The sequence below is a fragment of the Sparus aurata genome, chromosome 20 (assembly GCF_900880675.1).
Source record: "Sparus aurata chromosome 20, fSpaAur1.1, whole genome shotgun sequence".
NCBI classification, from domain to species: Eukaryota; Metazoa; Chordata; class Actinopteri; order Spariformes; family Sparidae; genus Sparus; species Sparus aurata.
In genome coordinates this window covers 14,995,483-15,018,526 of record NC_044206.1, presented here as the reverse complement: position 1 = coordinate 15,018,526, position 23,044 = coordinate 14,995,483, and the positions used below count along the sequence as shown (strand labels likewise).

Below are 23,044 nucleotides of genomic sequence, written 5' to 3'. Positions count from 1 at the left end.
TCCACTGTAATGGCCTCTACAGGCTGTTTATATACTTCTCTCAAAGTTTCAGACAGGTCCTTCAGACAAATGACAAAATTAGATAAAAAGCATAACAGTGTCCGTGTGTGTGTATGAAGCATCCGATCGGAGAAAATAGTCACCTAAAAAAACCATTTGCTTCCCTGTGGAGTGAGTTATAAGGATGTGTTCCCACATTTTTAACGGTTTATGGTGATATGCGGTTAAACAATATTAAGTGCTCGTTGCTTTAATTCATCAGAGAAAAGGTAGTCATAACAGATTTTGTTCGTTGCATGTTAGACCCTATATTGATGCAGTTTATTAATTTGCAAGATGAAAAACAAATCATCTGTCTTGGTCGGCAGGAGCAGCTACCATCCAAAGTTTTAGGCGTGGTGTGTTAAATAGAGATAGATGTCTCTCTCCTCCATAGGAATTTCACTCTAGCGACAACCAAATAGCTTCATTCTCACATTTAGACAGCGAGTATAAACTCTGTGCAAGTGTTTGTGTGTGGCTCAGTCTGATGGAGCGTGTGATATCAGCCGCCGGGTTTATTGGTGCTTTATTGGTAATTTACAGCTCTTACAGACAGATGTTCAGGTAACCAGACATTTTCTCCCTTCTTCTGGCCAAAAAAGCCATTTCAAGACCTCTGCATTTGCCGGGTCTCATCAACAGCAACGACAACAACAACAACAAGACCACCAACACCTCTAGTTTTTTACTTTTTAAGAGGAAACTTAAACTTCTTTGATGCTCAAACAGGAAGCAGGTCTTTGTGTTGCCATAATGAAAAACCGGTAGAAAAACGAGGATAGACCCACTCTCACATCTGAATTTGGCAATTTAACATCAGTTACGTTAACAATGAGCATCTCTCTCACTATAAAGTTTGGCAGCAATCCTGCACCTTTTTTGTATTACTTATTTTATTAGTTTAAAGTCCACCACTCCTGCGCTGTATTCCATGCACTTGCTTTACAGTTCCAAACACATGCTGGACAAGAGCCTGAACATGCCCCACATATATTTGCGACAGCATAAGTATGGCTATAGTAACATATAAAGAAGACAACACATCTTTAGATACACAAGTTGCTCATTGTTTTCAGTCGCATTTTTGGTTGAATAGCTGCACAAACTGCGTGTCTTGACGCCAGTGATCCATGAATGTGCCATTTGGAACAGATCTCTGGTAGCTGTATGACTATAACGCTCTTCATGTTATCGCCAGTAACAGCAGGTGCTGCCACATCGACCTCCACTGAAATTTTGGGGATTATAGTACCATGCTCTGTGTGTGTGTGTGTGTGTGTGTGGGTGAGTGTGTGTGAGAGTACCTGTATTCTTCCTGAGTGAACACAGGAATGACAGAAGGTTGAAGGACTGTGATCTCGACCAGAGTTGCGTTCTCCTTGACAGGCTCACCATCATCATAGGCCACCACCACCAGCTGTCAGTCAAACACACACGTAGGTTAGGACAGAGCCACAACATTCGGCATATTTCCGCATGATCGCTAGCCACGCGGCTCTCTAGTGCTTACGCCTGCTAACATTGCAAAGATATCAGTTCACACCTTTAAAACAGTCTGTTGACAGTGGAGACAGCTGCATGAACTGATACAGCTAATGCATGACAGGCTGATAAAAAAGCAAAATAAATGTCTGCTGCTTTGTTGTCTGTATTCTAAAAGCACATTATTTGCATTGGGATTAGAGAACAGGAAGAGTGTGCATCCCACTGGTGTGCTTATTATTTTTCTGTTTAGCCTTTCTTCTTTATTTAATTGGGGGTAACCGCGGTTAACCGGACCCAAAGGAATCTTAATGAGGGATAAACTTAAATATCAAGATGCTGAAATATTGTGTTTTCTTCCACTAATTTAGCCAGAAAATTGTTAATGATACTGCACAACCTTATTTAAAATCATACAATAACTCAGGCTTTAACCAGAAACCCTCTAAATGTAAAGGTATCTTCAGAGTGTTTTTGGGTCGTTAATTGCTTTGCACAAAAGAAAAACCTTTTTTTCCCAAATGAGGGTTTAAATTGTTTGCTTTTAGGTAAAAACCTGTTCCTAGCACTGCACACTTGCTCATGCATGCCGAGTTGCTCTAAAACATTTTTTTTTCTTTGGTTCCTTTATAATGTCATGCAAGGAAATTAAGGAGACATTTGCTACATGTCACTGACATTGTCTGACTGTGAATATGTCCTTGTAGAAATGATACCAGACAGAATTTATCTCAGTCATAATCCAAAAAAAATGGTACATAGCGTTGGACTGATTCCATTTGTTTGAGTTATTGGGAGCAAATGAGGTAGAATTAGTCCCCTGAGTGACATCTTCAGAGGACGCTGAATCCTTGTTGTGTTAATTAAAGCCCAATGAAAAGATGAAATTATCATGGCCCAAAGCCCCATTGAGGGTGGAAGCGGGGAAAAAGCATTTTTGAAACTAATAAGTGGCTGTGGTGTACTTTGTGCAGCGGATAGGGATTTATCTGAGTGCTCTGGGTTACAAAGACACCTTTCTGTACACAAATGCTACAAGTACAATCTGAGAGCAATGATCAAATAAATTCTTAATGACTCCCATCATGTGATGTCGTCCCAATCCGCCGCCCACAGAATACCGACATCCACAAGCTCCAGCAAAGCAGGGATGCATCAGATAAAACCTCCAGTAATGATGTCTCTGTTGGACTGTAGCCCCAGTGACAATGTTTACAGTTTGAATGGATCAATCTGATTGATTGGGGATAACAATAAGAGATGCTGCCTACTGTATATACATTGAGCTGCCTACTGTATTTACATTGTAAATACAGTAGACTTACTGTTACATGACTATTCAATAGTGAATAAATTACTATCTGATGGAGTAGCCGCATAACAGCGTTGGTATCAAATGGTATCCTTGTTTCGTCAGCAATCAACAGTCTTGGAAGTTGCCAGTTTGAGGAAAAACTGAGTTCTACAGTCTGCACAAAGCATACTGTAATGTCCTAATGTTAGCTACTGGTAGCAAGCTAACTGGTGACCACTTAAAGGGGGCAGATTCGAACAACAGTGGTGTTTTAACAAGAATGCAATGGCAGGGGAGATTCAAAGGTTTTATTTGTCACATACTCATACAGGATGCGCAGTGAAATGTTTTTGTGACATGTACTGTACTTCTGTGCTTAATTTAAGTAAAAATAAAAATATAATGCAGTGCAAGTAAAATACAACAGAATATAATAAATATAATAATACAAAGATACCAAGAGAGTCTCAATCGGGGACTGATTGTTATCAATAGCACCATTAAATAAAAAATACAATAGCATCGAGTAGAGCGCATATCTCCCCCAAGGCCCAGCAGCTTCCTTTAATTAAATCATACCCAAACCAATATCAAAATAAAACATATTCAAAGCCGCTAGATATGGACTTTAATTTAGATCTGCATCAAATTGCACTCATTTTTGGATACTAGTTACCTAAAACCATTATTCCCTAAGAAATTAACAGAAACGTTGAAAAACACCCTGTCTTTGCATGTTTAAAAATCACTTATCATTTATCCTGCATTCATGGAAATGTGTTCAGTAGGTTTTATGTAATCTTGCTGACCAACAAACCAACCAAAAAATGGACACAGGCGAAGACGTACTCTCCTTGGCAGGATGCCATTCCTGTTCTTGGTGCAATTTTGTTTTCAAAAGCACAACAACCATCCAGCAGTGGTTATTGTCATGCATATGTAAATGAACTACAGGAACCTTTCACAGAGTGCTGCATACAGCAGGGGTTACCAACCTCTCAATCAGAATTATTTTCATTCTCTGTTATCTGTGTCCATTTCATTTCGATCCCTGTCCCCATAACACCACTACCATAGCTAAAAAAAACAATTTTAAACAAAAAAATGCCTAAGCATCATATGTAAAGGACCATTCAATTTTTTTCTTATTTACTCTCCAGGAAATCTTTCCACAGCCCCTTAGATTCCTCATATGACCCCTTTTCATTTTCAATTGAACAGAGCTTTTTAGCTCTTGTCATTAGTTAGCTAACAACTTTTAGCCACTAACATTATATACATTATTGATTACTGGTAAACTGTGTGTGGATACTTACACTGAACTTCAGGTTTGGCTCCTCGTTGAGGTTCACTCTGGTTGCCACATTTCCGGTCTTTTCGTCCACACCAAATATACTAGCAGAATATGGATGAGCCTCGTGGTCCACTCTATAGTGCAGTCGTCCTGCTGGGGTACCCTATGAAGAGAAAAAAACATATTTCAGATGACAGACTGAGATGAATGTGGCATAAGGATATAATTAGATATACAAATATCTCTTGGTAGCTTGGAATGCTGCCACTCTTTGACTCTCTGCAAAGTGGCATCAAATTAGAAGCATACTGTTGTAATGAGTGTGGAATGAATGTCACAGTATTTAACATCCAAAGCAAATTGCTTGGTTAAAAAGTGAGTCCCTGTCCAAATATACACACACACACACACACACACACATCATTTGCGGATAGATACGGTCCAACTTTTGTGACTCAGATGATCATGAATTAACCCCTTAAGTGTTGCAAATGAGCAACCATCACTTTGTACGAGTAATTTGACTCAAAATGTCAGGAAATACATACAATTACATTATTTTAATAATTTCTTGTGTTAACAACTCTGGATCAAGATGAAGTCTTTATTTTGTGTCATAGTTTGGGTTTTTACCTCAGTTACTTTTTTCTTTTATTTTGCCGGTTGTCCCCTCATGTATGATGTTTTGTTTTACACTTCCTGTCTTTGTTTTTATCCCTACCTTTTTTTGCTGATAACATGTACATGTGCAATGTATTTTGGTAGCAATGGGTTGTGTTTCAAGAGACGGGGTGTAACAATGCCCGCTCCTTATTTGCAAAAAGTAAAATTCTGGCTACTTTGTGCTAATGAGTGGCATCCGACTTGAGGCACCACCTCTGGAAACTCCTGAAAAACTATAAAAACGAAACACTGTTAAAATGAAGACAGAGGCTTATAGGTGTTGGTTCGTCTACGTTCCCAGTGTCTGTGTTTGCTCTACACGTTACCTCTGTGTTCCCACAGTCGTTCCCTGTGGCTTTCTGATTTGCTCTTAGTCATGAATTCTTAGTTTAGTCATGAATTCTCTTTTGCTTGCCTTTTTGTTGCCAGCTTGGTGTCGCCTGTCTTTTTTTGCCTGCATTTTGATTTTAGGATTTCAGCTTTGTTATTTAAACCTTTTCTTTTGTAACCCGCCTGCCTCTGCGTCTATGTTTTAGTCCTAAGCTTTTTACAAACCTGAACACCTTGTCTTCATCAAGAATATAATCTGCGTTATTCTTACGTGTCTTACACTGAGACCACGAGTTTATAAGACCAGGGTCTCATGTTTGAGATGCGATTGTAACAAAGCCACATTGCCAGTAAATCGAAAGGTATCCATGGCTATATTTCTTTCAGAAGCTTCTACGGCAACAGCAATAGCAGACTTAGTGTCAGTATAATATTACAGGTTTGAAAATAAAATCAGTCGAAAGTAGCATTCAACACAATTGAAGTGCAAGAAAAATATAGATTATAATATAGAAGATAATATACATGGTAAACTGTCATTTCTTCTGGAATGAGACAGATTTTGTCAGAGCACTGTAGCACTTCAGAGCTGTCTACTCCTCTGTAAGCTTTCAATAAACAGCTCACCGTGAGTCAGCAAAACTTCAACTGTGACAAATTCTTATAAAGACTTGTACTTGAAAGGGAAATTTGCAGTCTGACGATTATAAATGACACTGACACTCAAATATTATAGATATACATATATATAGAGAGAGGCCTATGTCAAGGGCTGTTAAGGTGCTATTTAGTGCCTTGTTGGAGCACTGGGAGCCTTTAAAACAGACAGCCTGGACAGTATTATGTTACTTTTTGACCCAGGAGAGTCTAGCGAGATGCTTAAACCTCAAATCTGCATCAATACTGCTGATGTAGTAAGACAGCAAGCACATTAGTAAAAGGAGTGTGGGGCTTTTAAAAGAGGCTCATGGGGCAACATCGTCGGTGTGGAAGATTTCACTCGGAGATGGCGAAGTGAAAAATAAGACCATGGCTTCTTCAGAAAAGTAATGCAAAGTAAAGATTCCGTTTTGCTGTCTTTTTCATAAATATTTATTTGGTGATTTAGCATACAGTAAAATTGCACATTTACCAGTTGGGTGATAAAGAGGAGAGCTATGTTTCACACAGCCAGATCTGCATCTAAACAAAAAGGCTGTGTGACTCAGCAAATCCACATAAGCTATATTCACACTGCACTTAGAGCCCAGTAAGAGATTTTTACAGCCTTTAAAACCTGCGGTTAACTGCACCAGCCTATCTAATGGCTCACAATGGAATGCTTAAGTGAGATAACCTTCATTTTACAGCAAACAGAATAAAGCAGCCTATACTACAAACATGTTGAGAGTTAAAAGCCAAATCGAGGTGCTCACTAAGTGCTACACAGGGGTATAAAAAAGAAGTGCAAACATATTTAAAAAACACACAAACACGCACACACACACACACACACACACGAGACAAGTATCATTATCTTGCATCATTCCCATACGCAACTTTGGGAAAAGGCTGCAAAACACAGTTTGATTGAATAGCAGCAGATGGAAATGCTCACCGCAGGGTCAGAGTCTTTGGCCATCACTGTGGTTACGATGGTTCCCTTGACAGCATTAGGGGCAACCATGCCTTGGTACACTGACTGGCTGAATACCGGAGAAAAGTCATTCATGTCCTGGAGAGATAAACACACACAGACGGACACAGTCCTAAGGCATCGGCTTTGTAAAGATACAGTACAACGAACTGTTCATGTCTTCCAGTAAGAGTGTGTTATTGTTTGGTACCAATGACGTGCAAACTGACCTTGTAGGCAAGATGCTTTTTGCTTTCACTCTGGTTCCTTCATTTTACTTCATAATCATTTTCTCTTTCTTGAGTTCTTGTAAAGTGTTGTTTTGTTTGTGTCAGTTTTAACTGAGTAGATAAATAGGTAGTGACTGGAATAAATTGGATGATCACAGGACTGAAAACCTGTGGGTCCTTTTTTAAAATATTCCTTATAGAATTATTTATTTGTAATTTTTTATCACTTGGCTGCATGGTGAATTCAGAGTTTAATTATGTCATCAACTAAACACCACAACTACTAGCAAGCTAGCTTTCATCCATTGCAACCACTGATGCATTTAGCTGAAAGTCACCAGTTAACTTGTTCACTCGTTAAACCAAAACACTTTTAGTGAAGTAGTGCCATCGCCTTAAGAAAGTTGGATAAAATCTTAAAAGCAACTAGATTACTTATTTTACCTTAAGATTGTTGAGATTCTGGTGTAGTGCTAATGGAAAATACATGACTGCTTACTTAGCACTAGCCTCTTTCATACAACAGAACCCTGCCATTCAAAAAAACTTCACATCAGGCCAAAGACGAGACCTCGGCCAGATCCGTCTCGTAAAAGAGATCTTGATCTTAATGGAACTTCCTGGTACAATAAAATTAGGAAATAACAATAAATACATTTAAAAGACTGTATTAAAACCCATGTATCAAACCTGCCCTTTAGAAGATAAATGGTTCTGAATGGCCCAACACAATCCATGACGGAGGGAAATCTGACTGAACAGGAGGGGCGCCAGACAGACCCGCCAGAGCAAATCAAGCATGAGCTTGCAGATTCGCTTAGTTTCCCAGGCTAACTAATATCTGACACTGACAAAAAAAAATAATTTGGTTGATTGCTCTGCACTGAAAACCAATTGGAAGCAAAAACAATGCTGCCTGCACCACCACTTATGCTCATCAGCCAACGCTAGCAAGCTAGGAAATAGCTTGTTTGTTAGCATATGCTGTGTTAAAAAGAAACTTTTTAGTTTCTCCAATGATTAATGTGTGTTTTTCTCTAAGTGTTTAACCTTGGAGGCAAAGGACATACAAAAGATCAATTTGTTAGACTACAATAATCATTTTCAACTAAAATCAAAAATTTCACATTGCCTGTTGTGAAATAAAAGACCTCAGTCATCCTTGTGTCCTCAGACTGTTTGTCCTTATACTTAAACAAACCGACTCGTACACAGACACCCACCATTATTCTGACATTAACAGAGGCGAGTCCAGGAGGCATTGTTCCCTCTGTATCCATGGCCTCTACGTTGAATGTGTATGTCGGATTGGAGTCAGTCAGAGCCTCATAGTCGAGAACTTTCAGAACCGACAGCTCTCCGGTCACTGGGTCCATGTGGAAAAGCTGGGCAATCTTCTGGTCCGAGCCTTCAGTTCTGATTCGATATGTGAGGTTGGAGTCAAGGTCAGCATCTATCGCCTGCAGAGAATCAGGGAGTCAGAAGGGAAAGAAAGTAATGTCACTGCCTTGTGAATTTTATGGGGAGTTGAATTTTTCATATTCGCCAGAAGGACAAGAATCTCAATATGCCGGAGCTACGGACAGAGCAGACTGTAGTATTTTCATTAGGTCTGTGTTGAGCTGGTACGTCTGAACTGCCTGTGGTGGTGAAATTTAAGGTCCAGCTGGTGGTCCGTATTTTTTTCTTTTTTGTCACTATTTGAATGTGAGGCTGAAAGGACAGGCTGTTTTTTTTTTTTCTCCCTTTTTGACATTCATCCGCATCTCAGCGTATCCTCAAGTGTTGGCAAATTAAAATTCCGATGTCTTGAGATCTCTAGTACTGGCTGGAATAATTTCAAAGAAGACACAGATAAATCACTCTGAGTACAACTATAATGATGAGTCTCATTGACTGGACTGAAGCCTTGCAGTGCTTTTCACAGAGCTGAAATCTCTGGGGCTCAGTTTCAACCTACAGTCTACTTGATTTAAACTAGTTCAAACTCAGAACATTGATCTCAAGTTCTCAGTTTTTTGTGCCGAAGTATATCAAACACATGTCAAACAACTGTCTCAATGTGGATTTGCATTTGATTTGTTGGACACTATGATTCGATAGTAAGTGTAATCCTTTGATAAGGAGGTAACATCACCATACCAGCTTTTAAGTGTACAAAATAATAATAATACAGTGGATGCCAATTTTGTTTATTGATCTTTGTTGCTTTACTTAACTGCACTTTCTTTGGCTTTAACATTGTACCTGTTGTGCATCATCTAAAAATAATGAGTACATTTTGTCCAGGTTATTACAAAGATGTTTAAAGTAGCAACGGACAAATGAAATAATTGACTAATGATGATACATTTTATGTGTTTAGCTGTGTCTCTGTACAGCCTGACCAAGGTTTTAATGCTTGTTAAATAAGCATATGGTACCTCTAAGTTTAAAATGCCTGCATCACCTGACTGTCAGATGAGAAAGGACTAGTTAAGAAACTCCTCTTTACAAATGGATGTGCTTTGTATCTAGGGTTTTCAGAGAATGTAATTTTTCTGTACAGTGTATTAACCAAAATACTGTAAGGGCAGAAAGGGACAAAGGTAACTCTGAGCAAGAGTTCAATACGAATTTTTTTTAAAAAAAAGGACCAGTCATTGGTGAAAGAAATTTAAAGCCTGGTTCTTAAATATGTGCAGTTTCAAATGTTCTCCCCTGTCATGCAACATTGTGGAGACACTGAATGAATGGAAGTTTGAATCATTTAACTGTTCCTCTTTTGGGGCCCGCACTATTTTAAATGTATATAACAACTGCTTTTATCTACATTAAAATAGTCATAATTCAAGTAAAGCAGAAAAACATCACACAGTAACACAGTTTATAGTAGATTTACCTTTAACTGTAGAATGACTGTATCTTTGGGGCTGTTCTCTGGTAGGCTGACATTGTAAGTCTGTTGCGTGAATATCGGGCTGTTGTCGTCTACATCCAGAACGGTGACAGACAGCGTTAGTCTGGATCGCCGTGGGTCCACTGCACCGTCCCAGGCTTCAACGATGAGAGAGTAGTGTCCTTTCACCTTTAAAATGACAGAATCACAGTCACACTGATTACAACCATCTTGTTTTTTGCATTGCATTATACAGCTATGACATTCATGTGAAATCTAAGAATATCTACTGGATGACTTTCTCTGACCTCTCTGTCCAATGGCACCACAGTTCTGATTGCACCTGTGGCATTGATGGAGAACAGCGTCTGGTGGTTGACAAGCCGATAATGGACCTGACCGCTCACAGCCAGATCTGGGTCTGTAGCCTAAACATTGACACACAGAAAGGACACACAATGAGAAAAAGGAGGACTTGAGGTTCAAATCATGCGCTTTGAAATGCAAGGTCATCACGCTGACTTTTAGGTGAATTATTCTTCTACTTAAAAGTACAATTCCCCTCAAATTAAGCTAAACCTGTGTGTGAATGAAGTGTGTGTATGTCTGTGAACATATACACGTGTTAAAACACTGAACCTCTCCTAATCTTGTTAACTTGTTAATAAAGAAAAGCTTATCTTCTGGAATTCATTAAAAATATTAGCAGTATTTGTATGAAGTTTAAGAGTGTGAGTGAATGTGCGTTTCTCTATGAGCGGGAGAAAGACTGGAAAATTACTTGGAAGAGAATTATCATCGCCCTACAGTTACACACATGGGGCTTTTGTCAAATGGGTATGCATCAGCAAGTCATTTTCATTAGCGCTGATGTTCTGGCTTTGTACAGTACTTTCATCACACCATTTTATACACCGTCTTCTTGTTCACACTTCAGTATGGTTGCATCCAAGTAAATACATTCTTTGCCTTTCCTTCCCTGCTACTTTTAGTTCCCATTTCTATCATGTTATTGCTCCTGTCTGCAGGTTTCACACTGGTCTAAAACTCAAACTTTACAGGTAGAAGTGTTGACAAGCTCACAATGATGGACCTTAGTGACCTTCTCTCTTTCTGTCAAACATTTCTGCTGCTCTCGACTCTTTTTCTCTTTTTTTTCCCCCTTAGTGTTACTTGTCGGGAGAAATTAACTTCCCTTTCCAAAAGTAGCACTTGTCCAACTTTTCCAGAGTTAATGAAACAGTAGTTTCAATTTTCACTTGTGAAAAAAGTACAACAAGGTGTCTTTTTTTCCTTTGTTGCACTTTCATTTGACTATCGCTTCTTATTCACGGATTACAGTCACACTAAGCAAGTCTCCACATCATCTCTTTCAACTGATGAAATGAGGTGTTGAGAAGGTGACAAATTGCTATCCGTTGTTCCCTTCACCTTCTCTGACTGTTCATCCTGTCCAATCAGCACTCTCAGGGCATTAAAATAGATGAGACCGGAGCAGAGGAGAGCAGAACAGAGGAAATATTAACACAGCTTGCGTGTGTGGGGGGCTAACGTTTGCTTACGTTGCTTTTTGGACCTAAAAGGCCTCAAAAGAATATATATAGTGTCAGGGTTAGTAGAAAGGTTTCAAAATAATTGCCTTACACATGTTTTGTGGCTAAAAGTAATAAAACTGTGTGTATGTTTAATGTTATCAGTCAGAGCATGAGCTGTCAGGGCTTTGGCATAACAAAATTAGTCTGGAGCAGTTGAAGTTGATTATAGTTAACAGCAGAGACTGCCTTATGACTAAAGATAACCTTTAGCATACTATTTGCATACATTATGTGTGAGTGTTAATTTTGTCTGAAAAAGATCAAAGATATTACTATGACTATAATGAGATCAATTTGAGATTAAGTGAACACAGTCATGAAAGCATATTAACACTGTGAAACAAGAGACAAACCAGCCGGACAACACTTAACCATGGCTTAAGTGTTTGGAGCTAAATGCCTATTGTCGTATACCAACATGCTCACAGTAGCTGCGTTTACACGGAGTCTAATACTCCACTAATAATCAGAATACATGCATACATGGGTAAAAATGCCACATGTAAACACCTATACTGGAAGAGACTGAACTGATCTTTTTTCTCTGGTTGGAATAAATATATTCTTTCTGCGTATGTTTGCTCCATGTGGGGGTAACATCATAGGTGAGGTTACTTCTAGGAGGGACAAAAAACATGGGAACTTCGGAGCAAAACAAAACTAGTCTGTGGACAATACGTCTTATTTGTTGGCGGTTTTACAGGACTGAAATATTGTGGAATGCCTTCATGGTTAAAAGGCTTGAAACAGCAAGTTGTTCGAACAAGTGTTTCAAAAAGGTGAGCGAAGGTGTACGAAGCCGAATTCCACCTAACCCTTTACAAATCAAGAACTACTCAAAAAGTTCCGAGGCAGCATACTAATGTTTCAAGGCTTAAAGTCAAAATTGGTTCCAACCCAGACAGACTCACGGTCTAGCAGTTAGTCAGAGATGTTACAGTTGTGGCTGAAAATAACAGAAAGACAAATTTCCTGATTTCACATATATCAACTGCCAGTTGACTGCTCTGACCAAATGATGCTGCTAGATGAATAGTTACAGTACATTGGGATCCAATCAAATGATCATACCCCATGGAGAAGAATCTCTTTCTAGAAGTTTACATCGCAAGTTGTTTAGTTCAACTTCAGCTCGAGTTTGCCTGTTCAAGTTGGAGCTCCTCAGCTTAGGACAAGTTATGTATGGCACAGAGGACATTTTACTTGAAGTAAATTTACTTATCATATGCATGAAATCTTTCAGCCAAATTCAGCTAAAGCAGTAAGAAGGAAAATGAAGAAATTATATCTGGATGCACTCCCTTGACAACCCAATCAAAAAGAAGAATGCAAGCGTAACATCCGCTGAGAAGCAACAGTGGGTGGAGAAAGTGGAGTGAAGAATTCCAAACACAATGTTAGTGTAAATGTATATTAAAAAAATTTATATATATGGGCTCACTGAACAGTGGTCAAATCAAATACATGTAACCTGAAACTAATGTGGTGTGTAAACATTCATTCTTGAGCTTAGGAATAGTAGTTTGACATAAACAATCATAGGATGTAAAAAAATATTTGTGTTATGTCTTATAGAATATAGATCACATATTGTGTAAAGGCTGGAAGTTCTTCTTTATATAATTTGAATAATAAACATTGTATTTTTAGCAGCAGTTTTCAACTGTCAGTTTAATATGTTTATATAACCCACATTGCTCAATTCATATCCATATTCCACTCTATTTGCTGAACTGTGTCACTTCTTGCCGTCGCAGTGACCCATTTTCCCCAATTTTGGATCATTAAAGTTTCAGCTCATCTCGCTCAGTGACTATTAGGATTTAACCCTCGTGTTGTCTTCGGGTCTTTTTGACTCGACTTCAAAAGTTAATTCATCATAACTTTGGTTTTCTTCCATATAATTGCCTGAAAATTACATGGATGATTCCCTACTATGCTCTTTGTTTTGTTTTTATGACTTTTTTCTTTTATTTATGTGTGTTTTATCAAAATTTATAGCACCTGTGGTCTTCCCGGGTCAATTTGACCTGGCCACATTTAGTGGTGCAATGGGTCACACTATTACGCTTTCCAGCACAATGAAAATAAACAAAACTCAAAAATAGGTATAATTTCATGGAAATTAGGCATATTATACCATATATTGCAAAAATGAATGTAAAATTTGTGGTAAAGTGTTGGAAACAAGTTGACTAAAAGGTGTAACAGAATTGTGTTATCATTTTATAGTTCATGCTTTATAAAACAGTCAAACAAAGACCGGGTCAATTTGACCCGGGAGGACAACAGGTGTGACTATTTGCTCCCATTCAAAAAAATGAAATGGTTTTAAAAAAAAATTCCTGACTAAACTTTGACATATACCAGTCTGTGATATTCCATCGACTTTTGTGCCTGTGATCATAACCATAGTGAAAATAATTCAGAATTTCTGCTTATTTTTACTCAAAAATTAGGTGTAACTTTATGTAAATGAGGTCAATCATACCATAAATTACAAAAATAAGTGTAACATATATGTTAGATATGTAAGACATATGTTCACCAAAAAGGGAAAACAAAAAAATTTGGTCATCATTTTATACCTCATGCATTATTAGCAGTCAAAACAGACCGGGTCAATTTGACCCGAGAGGATATAAGGTGCGTTTGTTTCTGGCCAGAGTTATGTAAACTGTGCGAGAGGAGAATAAAGCCCTTTCAACGTCATTTGAATTCAGTGATTTAACAATATCGAGGTGTAAATCTATTGTAAATTTAAATGAAGTATCTAGCTTTTGGCGTGGTCTTGGCTCATCTCGAGAATGGAGACACAGAATACACCTTGGACAATAAGAGAGAGAACAGAAAGTGAGAAAGAAAGGAAGAGGGCTGGGAGAGAAAATATGTATTTTGTAATTCTGTGAACATGCAGCTGTAAACGTTTTGTAGATGTAGATTTAATGTGTGTGTTCATGTTTGTATTTCTACAATAACATTCATGCAAAGCAGTGTTTGACACTCAATGTAAATCTTCTCTCTTCAGGCAAAAGTTGGACAAAATGTATTCACTTTTTGATGGAGAGTTGGATGAGAAGGCATAGATACCAGTCTCATGTCTGTATGCTATTTATGAAGCCATAACCAGCAACCGGTTAGCTTAGTTTAGCATTAATATTGGAAACGGGTAAAACTTAAGCTTGGCCCACAGCATCTTTTTGGACATCCAACACTGCTGCAGGAAGGAGAGAAGAGTTGGCATAAGAGTCATGCTAATCCAGATGATTTAAGGCTATGGGAAATCAGAGACTGATGTGCCGACATCTTCACAGAGACCTGTCGCCACCACAACATGGATAAAGATGTTGCACTCAACAGTCAGATTTGTCTTCCGAGCCAACAGAGCACAGGAAGAGGAGAGGTGGATAGTCTTTGTTGATGGATAGTGTTTACCTGAAGTGGAACTTCTAATGTGATATACCGACCATGTTATCATCACCATCTTATTGCTGCGGTTCACAGTCACCAAGACACACATCTAAGAAGTGCACATCAGAATTATACTGAGTGTACCTGTTTATGTTTTCAGCCTCAACCTTGAACCTTGGTTGCATGGACTGCAGAGATGGTAAAGATTCCCATGTTAACAAATTGTGAGATTTATTGTCATCAAGACACTTGCATGAGCCCCTCTGATTCCTCTTCATATATATTTGTGTGTATAAGTGTACTGTGAGAAAAATAGTCATCCAATAATATTGATTTGGTAATCAAAAGACAATGCAGAGGTGACTTTTATGTGTGGGAATTTTACTGTGTCAGCTGTAAGCAAGCAAATACAGTCACGAGACCAATATCAACACTAATGTTAGGCTTAGCAAACCAGCAGCTGGGCTGAAGCCAAATAATGAATTGGACAGATAACAGGCTGGTATCAGTATTTTCATCCACTTCACAGAAATGAAAAAATAAAAAAAGAGTAAGACTAAATCTTATCTCCCAATATTATTCCTTATGGTGGCACATTTTAAAAACTCACCTAATAGCAAACTCAAATATGCGCAGTGTGGATTTCACATCATTTTTTGAGAGTTGAGCTGAACATTTTACCCTGTGGTTCAGCGATCTGAACTGAACGAGAATGAACAAGTCATGAATTGACATGATTTTTCTGCCGCCTACATGAAATATAAAGAATCCCGCAACAGGCAAATGTTTGAGAGATGGCAGAGAAACATTATCGGCCATTAAACCTTACTTCAAGCAGCTACAGTAAAGCTGTCATAGCAGTGCATTTTAGACTCTGGATGAACTCCTTTAGATAGAAGGCTGGATTAATCATCTCGATGTCAAACATATTGATGTCTGCAGTTCCTGGAGTTAGGTACTGTGGAAACTGTGTGTGTGTGTGACTTTCAGCCTCTATCCCCCCTCTATTCTCAATTTCAATTCAATTCAAAGAGCTTTATTGGCATGAGGTAACACCGTACATATTGCCAAAGCAAGCATTTAGAATTCAAAATAATAATAACAATAAAGGAGAACAATATTTACAATAAATGAGTTATACTGTATGTATAATTAAAAATAATGTATAACTTATGATTTGACTCAGTCATAGTCACATCAGGACTGTAATAACAAAAATAAGAAAACAACAAACAAACAAGCAAATAAACAAAAAAAAAAAAAAAAAAAAAAAAATGATTGTCACTTCCTGTCTCTCAGTCTATGGCAGGCACAAAGACTGTGGAAGTCTGTGTGTGTGTCTGTGTGTGCGTGTGTGTGTGTGTGGGTGAGTGTAAGTGTGTGTGTGGGTGAGTGTAAGTGTGTGTGTGTGTGTGTGTGTGTGCGTGTGCGTGTGTGGTGGTGTTCGTGTGTGTGTGTGTGTGTGTGTGTGTGTTGGTGAGTGTAAGTGTGTGTGTGTGTGTGTGTGTGTGCGTGTGTGTGCATTTATGTTGATACGAAAAATAAGTAAATAAATAAATGAATAAGTAAGAGTGAAACAATTAAAAACAAATACAAAGAAGTAAATTCTGAGTAGTTTCTCAGGTTCCACTGGATGTCCTCAGGTCGTGACATGAGATGATGAATTTGGCTGCAATGTTCTCACATTTGGGTATTTCCCCAAGTAAATATGGGAGTTTCTCCATGTTTGTTGTGTGTTCAAATTCAGGGTGTATTTGTATTATTTTGGGAAAGTGTTGATTTCTCAGAGCCTGGTATTTGGGGCACGAGGTGAGGAAGTGCAGTTCTGACTCGACCTCTTGTCGGTCACAGTGGGAGCAGAGTCTCTCCTCCTCTGGCAGCCAGCTCTGTCTGTGCCGACCCTTCTCTACAGCCAGGCTGTGTTCACTGAGTCTGTACATAGTCAAGGCTTTTCTTAATTTAGGATCTGTTACTGTGCTCAGATAATTTGCTAACGCAAAGTTTCTTTTTAGGGTCAGATAACATTTTAATTTACTCTGTCTTTTAGTTGTTTCCTTCCAGTATGCGATGTAGATTTCTTTTTGTTGGTTGATAATTTGGTTTGGTCTGATTGGCTTGGTGTTGAGGTCCCGAGGCTGTCCGGGCCGTGTTGGGTTGTCTGGACAGAACCTCAGGACCAGCTGGCTGAGGGGACTCTTCTCTGGCTTCAGCTCTTGGCAGGTTAAGGCTTTGTGGTGGTATGTGTGGGGGTCACTAGATTTTAGGTGATTGTAAAATTTAATTGCTCTTTTTTGTATTTTCAATATGAGGGGGAATTGGCCGAGTTCTGCTCTACATGCATTGTTTGGTGTTTTTCTCTGGACGTGCATGATGTTCTTACAGAACTCTGTGTGGAAAGATTCTATTATTGTTTTGTCCCATTTGTCAAATTCATGGTTTAGTTTTGGTCCCCAAATTTCACTGCCATAGAGAATTATTGGTTCTAATACAAATTGGAAAATTTTAAGCCAGATTTTAATTGGAATGTCCAGTTTGATATTTCTTCTAATTGCATAGAAAGCCCTCCTTGCTTTGTCTCTCAGATCTTTCACAGCCAAGTTGAAGCTTCCTGTGGAGCTCATGTTGAGGCCAAGGTATGTGTAGTTTTTTGTATGCTGTAATTTAGTGGTGTCCAAATAGAAATTGTGTGTGTTGTCCTGACTTCTGGACTGCTTCTGGAAGATCATAATTTTGGTTTTCTTTGGGTTGACTGTCAGAGCCCAGGACTGACAGAATGTATGCAGGAGGTTGAGGTGCTGCTGTAGACCTTCTTTGGTTGGTGACAGCAACACCAGGTCATCTGCGTACAGGAGACCCTTAACTTCTGTACCATTCAGATTGAGACCAGGTGACGTGGATTGATCTAATTGACATGCAAATTCATTGATGTATAAATTGAACAGGATTGGACTGAGGTTGCATCCCTGCCTCACCCCACAACCTTGGGGAAAGAAGGCTGTTTGTTTGTCTCCTATTTTAACTGCACATTTACTGTTTGTGTACATAGATTTGATTACATCATATGTTTTTCCTCCAATGCCACTGTTGAGCAGTCTGTAGAAAAGACCCTCATGCCAGATGGAATCAAAGGCCTTTGTGAAGTCAACAAAACATGCATAGGCCTTTCCTTTCTTCTTGTCTAATTCTTGCTCAATCAGGGTGTGGAGGGTATAGATGTGATCTGTTGTCCGAAAATTTGGTAAGAATCCAATCTGGCATTTATTCAAAACATTTTGGTCATTGATAAAACTGATAAGTCTTTTATTAATAATGTTGCAAAAGGTTTTTCCCAGGTTACTATTTACACAGATTCCACGGTAATTATTAGGGTCATATTTATCTCCATTTTTATAAAGTGGTGTTATTAAACCTTTATTCCATATGTCAGGAAAAGTGCCAACTGCTAGAATTATATTAAAAAGTTTGAGTATAGCCAATTTTAATTTATGATCAGAATATTTGATCATTTCGTTTAGGATGCTGTCGACTCCGCAGGCCTTTTTAGCTTTCAGGGATTGGATGCTTTCCGTCAGTTCCTGCTCTGTTATTGAAGCATCTAGAGGGTTCTGGTTGTCTTTAATTGCTAATTCTAAAGTTTTCCACTTGGCGTGTGTTTTGTTTTGGTCACTGTTCTTTGCAAAATTGCTGTATAATTCAGTAAAATAATTCATCCAAATGCTGCCATTTTGTATTGCCAATTGATCTTGTTGTGTTTTGTTTAGAGTGTTCCACTTCTGCCAGAACTGATTTGACTCTAAAGATTCTTCTATTTCAGAGAGCTGGGTTCTGGTGTGTTGGTCTTTCTTAGCTCTCAGTGTGTGTTTGTATTGTTTTAAGGTGTCGTGGTAACGAAGGCGTATATTTTGGTTATTTGGGTCTCTATGTTTTTCGTTTGATAACTTTCTTAAAGTTTTCCTTATATTTTTGCAGTCGCTGTCAAACCATTTGTTATTGTGTGTCTGTTTTGGTTTATGATTAGATGTTTTCAAGTTTGATAACTTTGCCAATTTATCAAAAATTGCGTTAATTTTGCCCACAGCAGTGTTTACACCATCATTATTATGGGGAAATATTTCAGAAAGAAATAAATCGATTGAATATTGGATTTTGGAATTTTCAAATGCCTTTTGGTAGCTCTCCATGCTGTCTGATTTCCATCTGTATGAATGTGTGGTGTTGTACAGTTCACTGGGTTTAGAGGCCTCATAGTTATTGTGTTCCCTCTTCAGGTAGACTGTGATCTTGCTGTGGTCCGAGAGGGGTGTGAGTGGGTTGACTGTGAAAGCTCTGAGAGACATTGGGTCCAGATCTGTTATTGCATAGTCTACCGTACTACTGCCAAGAGCTGAACTAAATGTGTAACGGCCCAGAGAGTCTCCTCGTAACCTACCATTGACTATATACAGACCCAGCGTGCGGCAGAGCTGTAAAAGCTGGGTACCGCTTGTGTTGGTAATTTTATCAAAATTGTGTCTTGGGAGGAGTTCGGGGAGAGGAAAGCAGGTTTCTCCAGGTAGGCCTGAGTGCTGATCTCCCTGGATGTTTATAGTGTCAGCTTTCTCTCCAGTTCTAGCATTCAGGTCCCCACAGATTAGCACATTTCCTAAAGTTTTAAATTGGTTTATTTCCCCCTCTAGAGTGGAAAAAATATCTTCGTTGTAGTAGGGAGATTCTGAGGGGGGTATGTAAATAGCACATAGGTAGACATGTTGGTCTGCACATATTATTTCTTTGCTAATTTTCAGCCAAATATGGGATTCTACTTTTTTGATTATTTCAATTGAGTGGGTTAGTTCTGATCTATACCAAATGATCATGCCTCCTGAGTCCCTACCCTGGGTTACTGTTTGGAGTTTAATTGATGGAATAATAATCTCGACGAAACCGTAAGGACAACCAGTGGAACTGTCTCCTCTGTACCATGTCTCTTGTAAGACGGTGATATCAGAGTCTTTTACTTCTCTAATAAAATCTGGATTTTGGCTTTTTAAACCAAAAGCAGATGATCTAAGGCCTTGAATGTTCCAACATGTTATTTGAAAGGATTTCATATTTGAATGTGTTCTGTTTTAAAAATAAGATAAACACTAAAACAAATAATAAATTACCAAAAACAAGAAATAAACAATTAAATGTGATTAAATAAGAGATGTTGGGGGATAGTTTAGAGTGTGTGATGTATGATGTATGTATGTATGTATGTATATGAGTTTATCTCAAACATTTCACGATTCTGTCTCTGCTCATCTATTACTTAGCTATGAGGTTAGAGCAGAGCAGGTGTAGCATGTCCTGTATCTCCCTGAGGTCACCAGTGGGGGGGTGGGGGTGCCGCTCCTCTCACAACCTCAGCATAGTTCTGTCCAGTAGGCTGGGGTGCCTGTAGAGCTGGCTGTACTGCTGGAAGTAGGCGGGGGGGGAGGGGGTCTAGGTTGTGGGGGCCTGTGTTGACTTTGTTGCAGGGTGTGTTGGTGATGGTGGTGATCTTGCGAGGGCCGGAGTGTTCTCGTTGTCCTTGCTGCTAGTCTGGGCTGGTGGTGTCTAGGAGCTATGGGAGGTCTTGGAGGTCTAGAAGGTCTGGGTGGGGTCTGTGCTGGCCGATTGCTACTCTGAGCGGTGGTGAGGTTCCTGCTGAAGGCGATGTCCTTCAGGGTCTTGGCTAGGATGGGGACTGCTTCTCTGTATAGGTGTACGTGGTCATACAGGCAGTCTGGACCTAGTGTTGGGTGGTGAGCCAGGAACACGTTGGGTTTTAGGGCACAGTCCCTGGAGACGCTGGCGTTCACCCTGTGTATGGTGTGGGGGTGGAAGTCTCTTCTTGGCAGGAGGGTGGAGATGATGATTTTGCTGGTTGGGAAGGTGGTGGAGGCTTTTTCAATAATTCTCCTGAGTGAGTCTGCCACTCTGGGGGATCCCAGCTCAGCCACGGTCAAGAGCTCCAGGGCTCTCTGGGTGTTAGGGCACCAGATCTTCTCGACTCTGTGTCTTGGGAAAAGAGTCTGTTCATCTAGAAACTTCCCGTTGGAGTCCATGAGCAGGATGATTTCAGCCCTTCTGCCTCTGTGTGCCTGTGCAGTCTCAGTGGAGTGGGGAGTTGAATCCACTGGTGCTGGGGTGTGAGCATGGCTGTGGCTGGAGGCTGAAGATTGTTGAGGTAGGTGGGGTGAGCTCCCAGGGGTAGGGCTGTGCGGAGGCTGAGCAGGTGCAGGGCTGGTTTGGGTGGGGATGGTCTGGCTCTGAGGGGTGGCTGTGGGTAGACAGCATTGTGTTCTCAGGCTCTCCTGTAGACTGAGCAGAGTTCTGTCCCTCTCCAGCAGCTCTTCTCTTAGTGCTGCTATCTCTGCCCTACAGCTGTCTCTGTCGCTTCTCAGTTGCTTCACCTCCTCACTGAGGTAGTCCAGCTGTCTGTTATGACTGGCTCTGTCCTGATGAAACTCTCTCAACCGAGCGTTGAGTATGTCCTCCTGTTCTCTCCTGAAGATGGTCAGGGTATCCTGGAAGGAGGGAGAGTTAGGCTGCTGTTGGTCCAGCTGCTCCCTGAGCTGTACCAGCTCTATCTCCATCTGGGAGAACTGTTCCCTCATGATGTTCAGAGCCTCTGGGTGCTCCAGTAGGGGAGGGTCAGTGTCGGCGTCTGCAGGCTCTCTGTCAGACGTGGGGAAAGAGATGGAGGTTTTGCTTCCATGGGTTGGTGGGGTATTTGTAAGACGTTCCTTCTCCTTTTGAGCCCTGAGTTTCATAGCAGGGAAGACATCTTCAAACTTTGCCAGGTGTCCTTGTACCATGGCAGTTCCATTTTTAAACAGGTTGACTGTTATGACTGTGTTGTCTGGGTCATTTTCCTCAAACACACTTATCTTCCATCCATTGCAGATCCCTGTTCTTTTTACTGAGGAGTAGTGGGAGCTGATGACATCTAGCCAGGCATAAGCTTCATCAGTGTAGAAGATTAGATTACATGCCCTCCCATCTTTATACAGGTCAAGAAAGAGTGTTTCTGGTCTTTCCCGGAGAACTTGTTGTTTATATTTGCTCCTTGCCGTCTTGCTTTTTACAGCTGGTGGATATTCTATTGTCTCAGAGCAGGTAGACATCATGATACAGCAGTTAACACTCTGAGGTCTGTGAGTTTTTGAACAGGAAAGTTCTGTTGCTACTGCTGCAGGGAGATGCCACTGATGCCGTTGCTAGGCAACCGTCCAACTGTTATTTAGCTAGTGGAAGCTAGTTAGCTGTTAGCTTTAATATTTCAGATGGGATTCTATTTGTAATTAATTTATAATTTAAAGTGTTAAAACTTACTGCCAGTGTCCAGTAGTTTTCACTTAGTCTTCTTGTTTGTTTAGTTGAGTCCTCCTCTGTCCTCCTCTGTCTTCTTCTTTTCTTTTCTTCTAGTTGTTTTGATTGCTTAGGTTAGCAACATTGTATTCAACCAGCTAAAAGTCTTGATCTTTGTCTTGATCTTTGTCTCCAGGGTCATGTTCCAGCTGTTTTTCCTCTCTTTCTCCTCTTTCTCCTCTCTGGCTTGTTCTGTCGACTTCTGTATTCAAGTTCTTTACTATTTTTCAGTGTTTATCTCATTTCTGAACAAAAAACGAAAATATTGTTCAGGAGCTACTCTTAAGCATGTCTGCTCAGTTCGTTACCGTGGTAACTTCTCAATTCTCTCTATTCTCTAGAGATCTATTCTCTATTCTCTATTCTCTCTCTCTCTCTCTCTCTCTCTCTCTCTCTCATGTGTCTTATCCCTCTCTCACTGCCTTCTTCACAGTTTTCTCAGCATAATTACATTGCCAGACGGTTAAAAGCCAGGAAGACAATAGGATTAATGTCTCAGCTGTGTTACTTCGGCTGCCTTTCAACACACACACACACACACACACACACACACACACACACACACACACCAGCTTAAGGCCTCAAATATCACCATCTCCACAATCTCTAGCTCTGCCTTCCTTGTTTGGGTGCTTGTACTTCTTTTCATCATTTTCTCACCTCCACCTCTAATTTCATCTCTAGATACAGCGAGAGAAGTACCTGCAACTGAAACTAAATTAACTGAGCACCCCCCACATTTCCTTTCTTTGCACCCAAAAAAACCCCACATATTGAAGTGTTATTACAGTGTGGGAGTCTTTTTTCAGTGAGTTACGCATGCAGACAAGCAA

At 39.8% G+C, this 23,044-nt stretch overlaps 1 protein-coding gene across 1 annotated transcript in view; it reads right to left on the bottom strand.

Moving 5' to 3' along the window:
• Positions 1-23,044, bottom strand: part of LOC115571271 (protocadherin-15-like) — a 214,123-nt gene that overhangs the window by 72,989 nt on the left and 118,090 nt on the right. Inside the window, 6 exon segments of the mRNA XM_030400563.1 lie at positions 1,347-1,459; positions 4,135-4,275; positions 6,703-6,819; positions 8,174-8,410; positions 9,832-10,017; positions 10,137-10,256. Of these exon segments, the coding sequence (XP_030256423.1) occupies positions 1,347-1,459; positions 4,135-4,275; positions 6,703-6,819; positions 8,174-8,410; positions 9,832-10,017; positions 10,137-10,256 (914 nt within the window).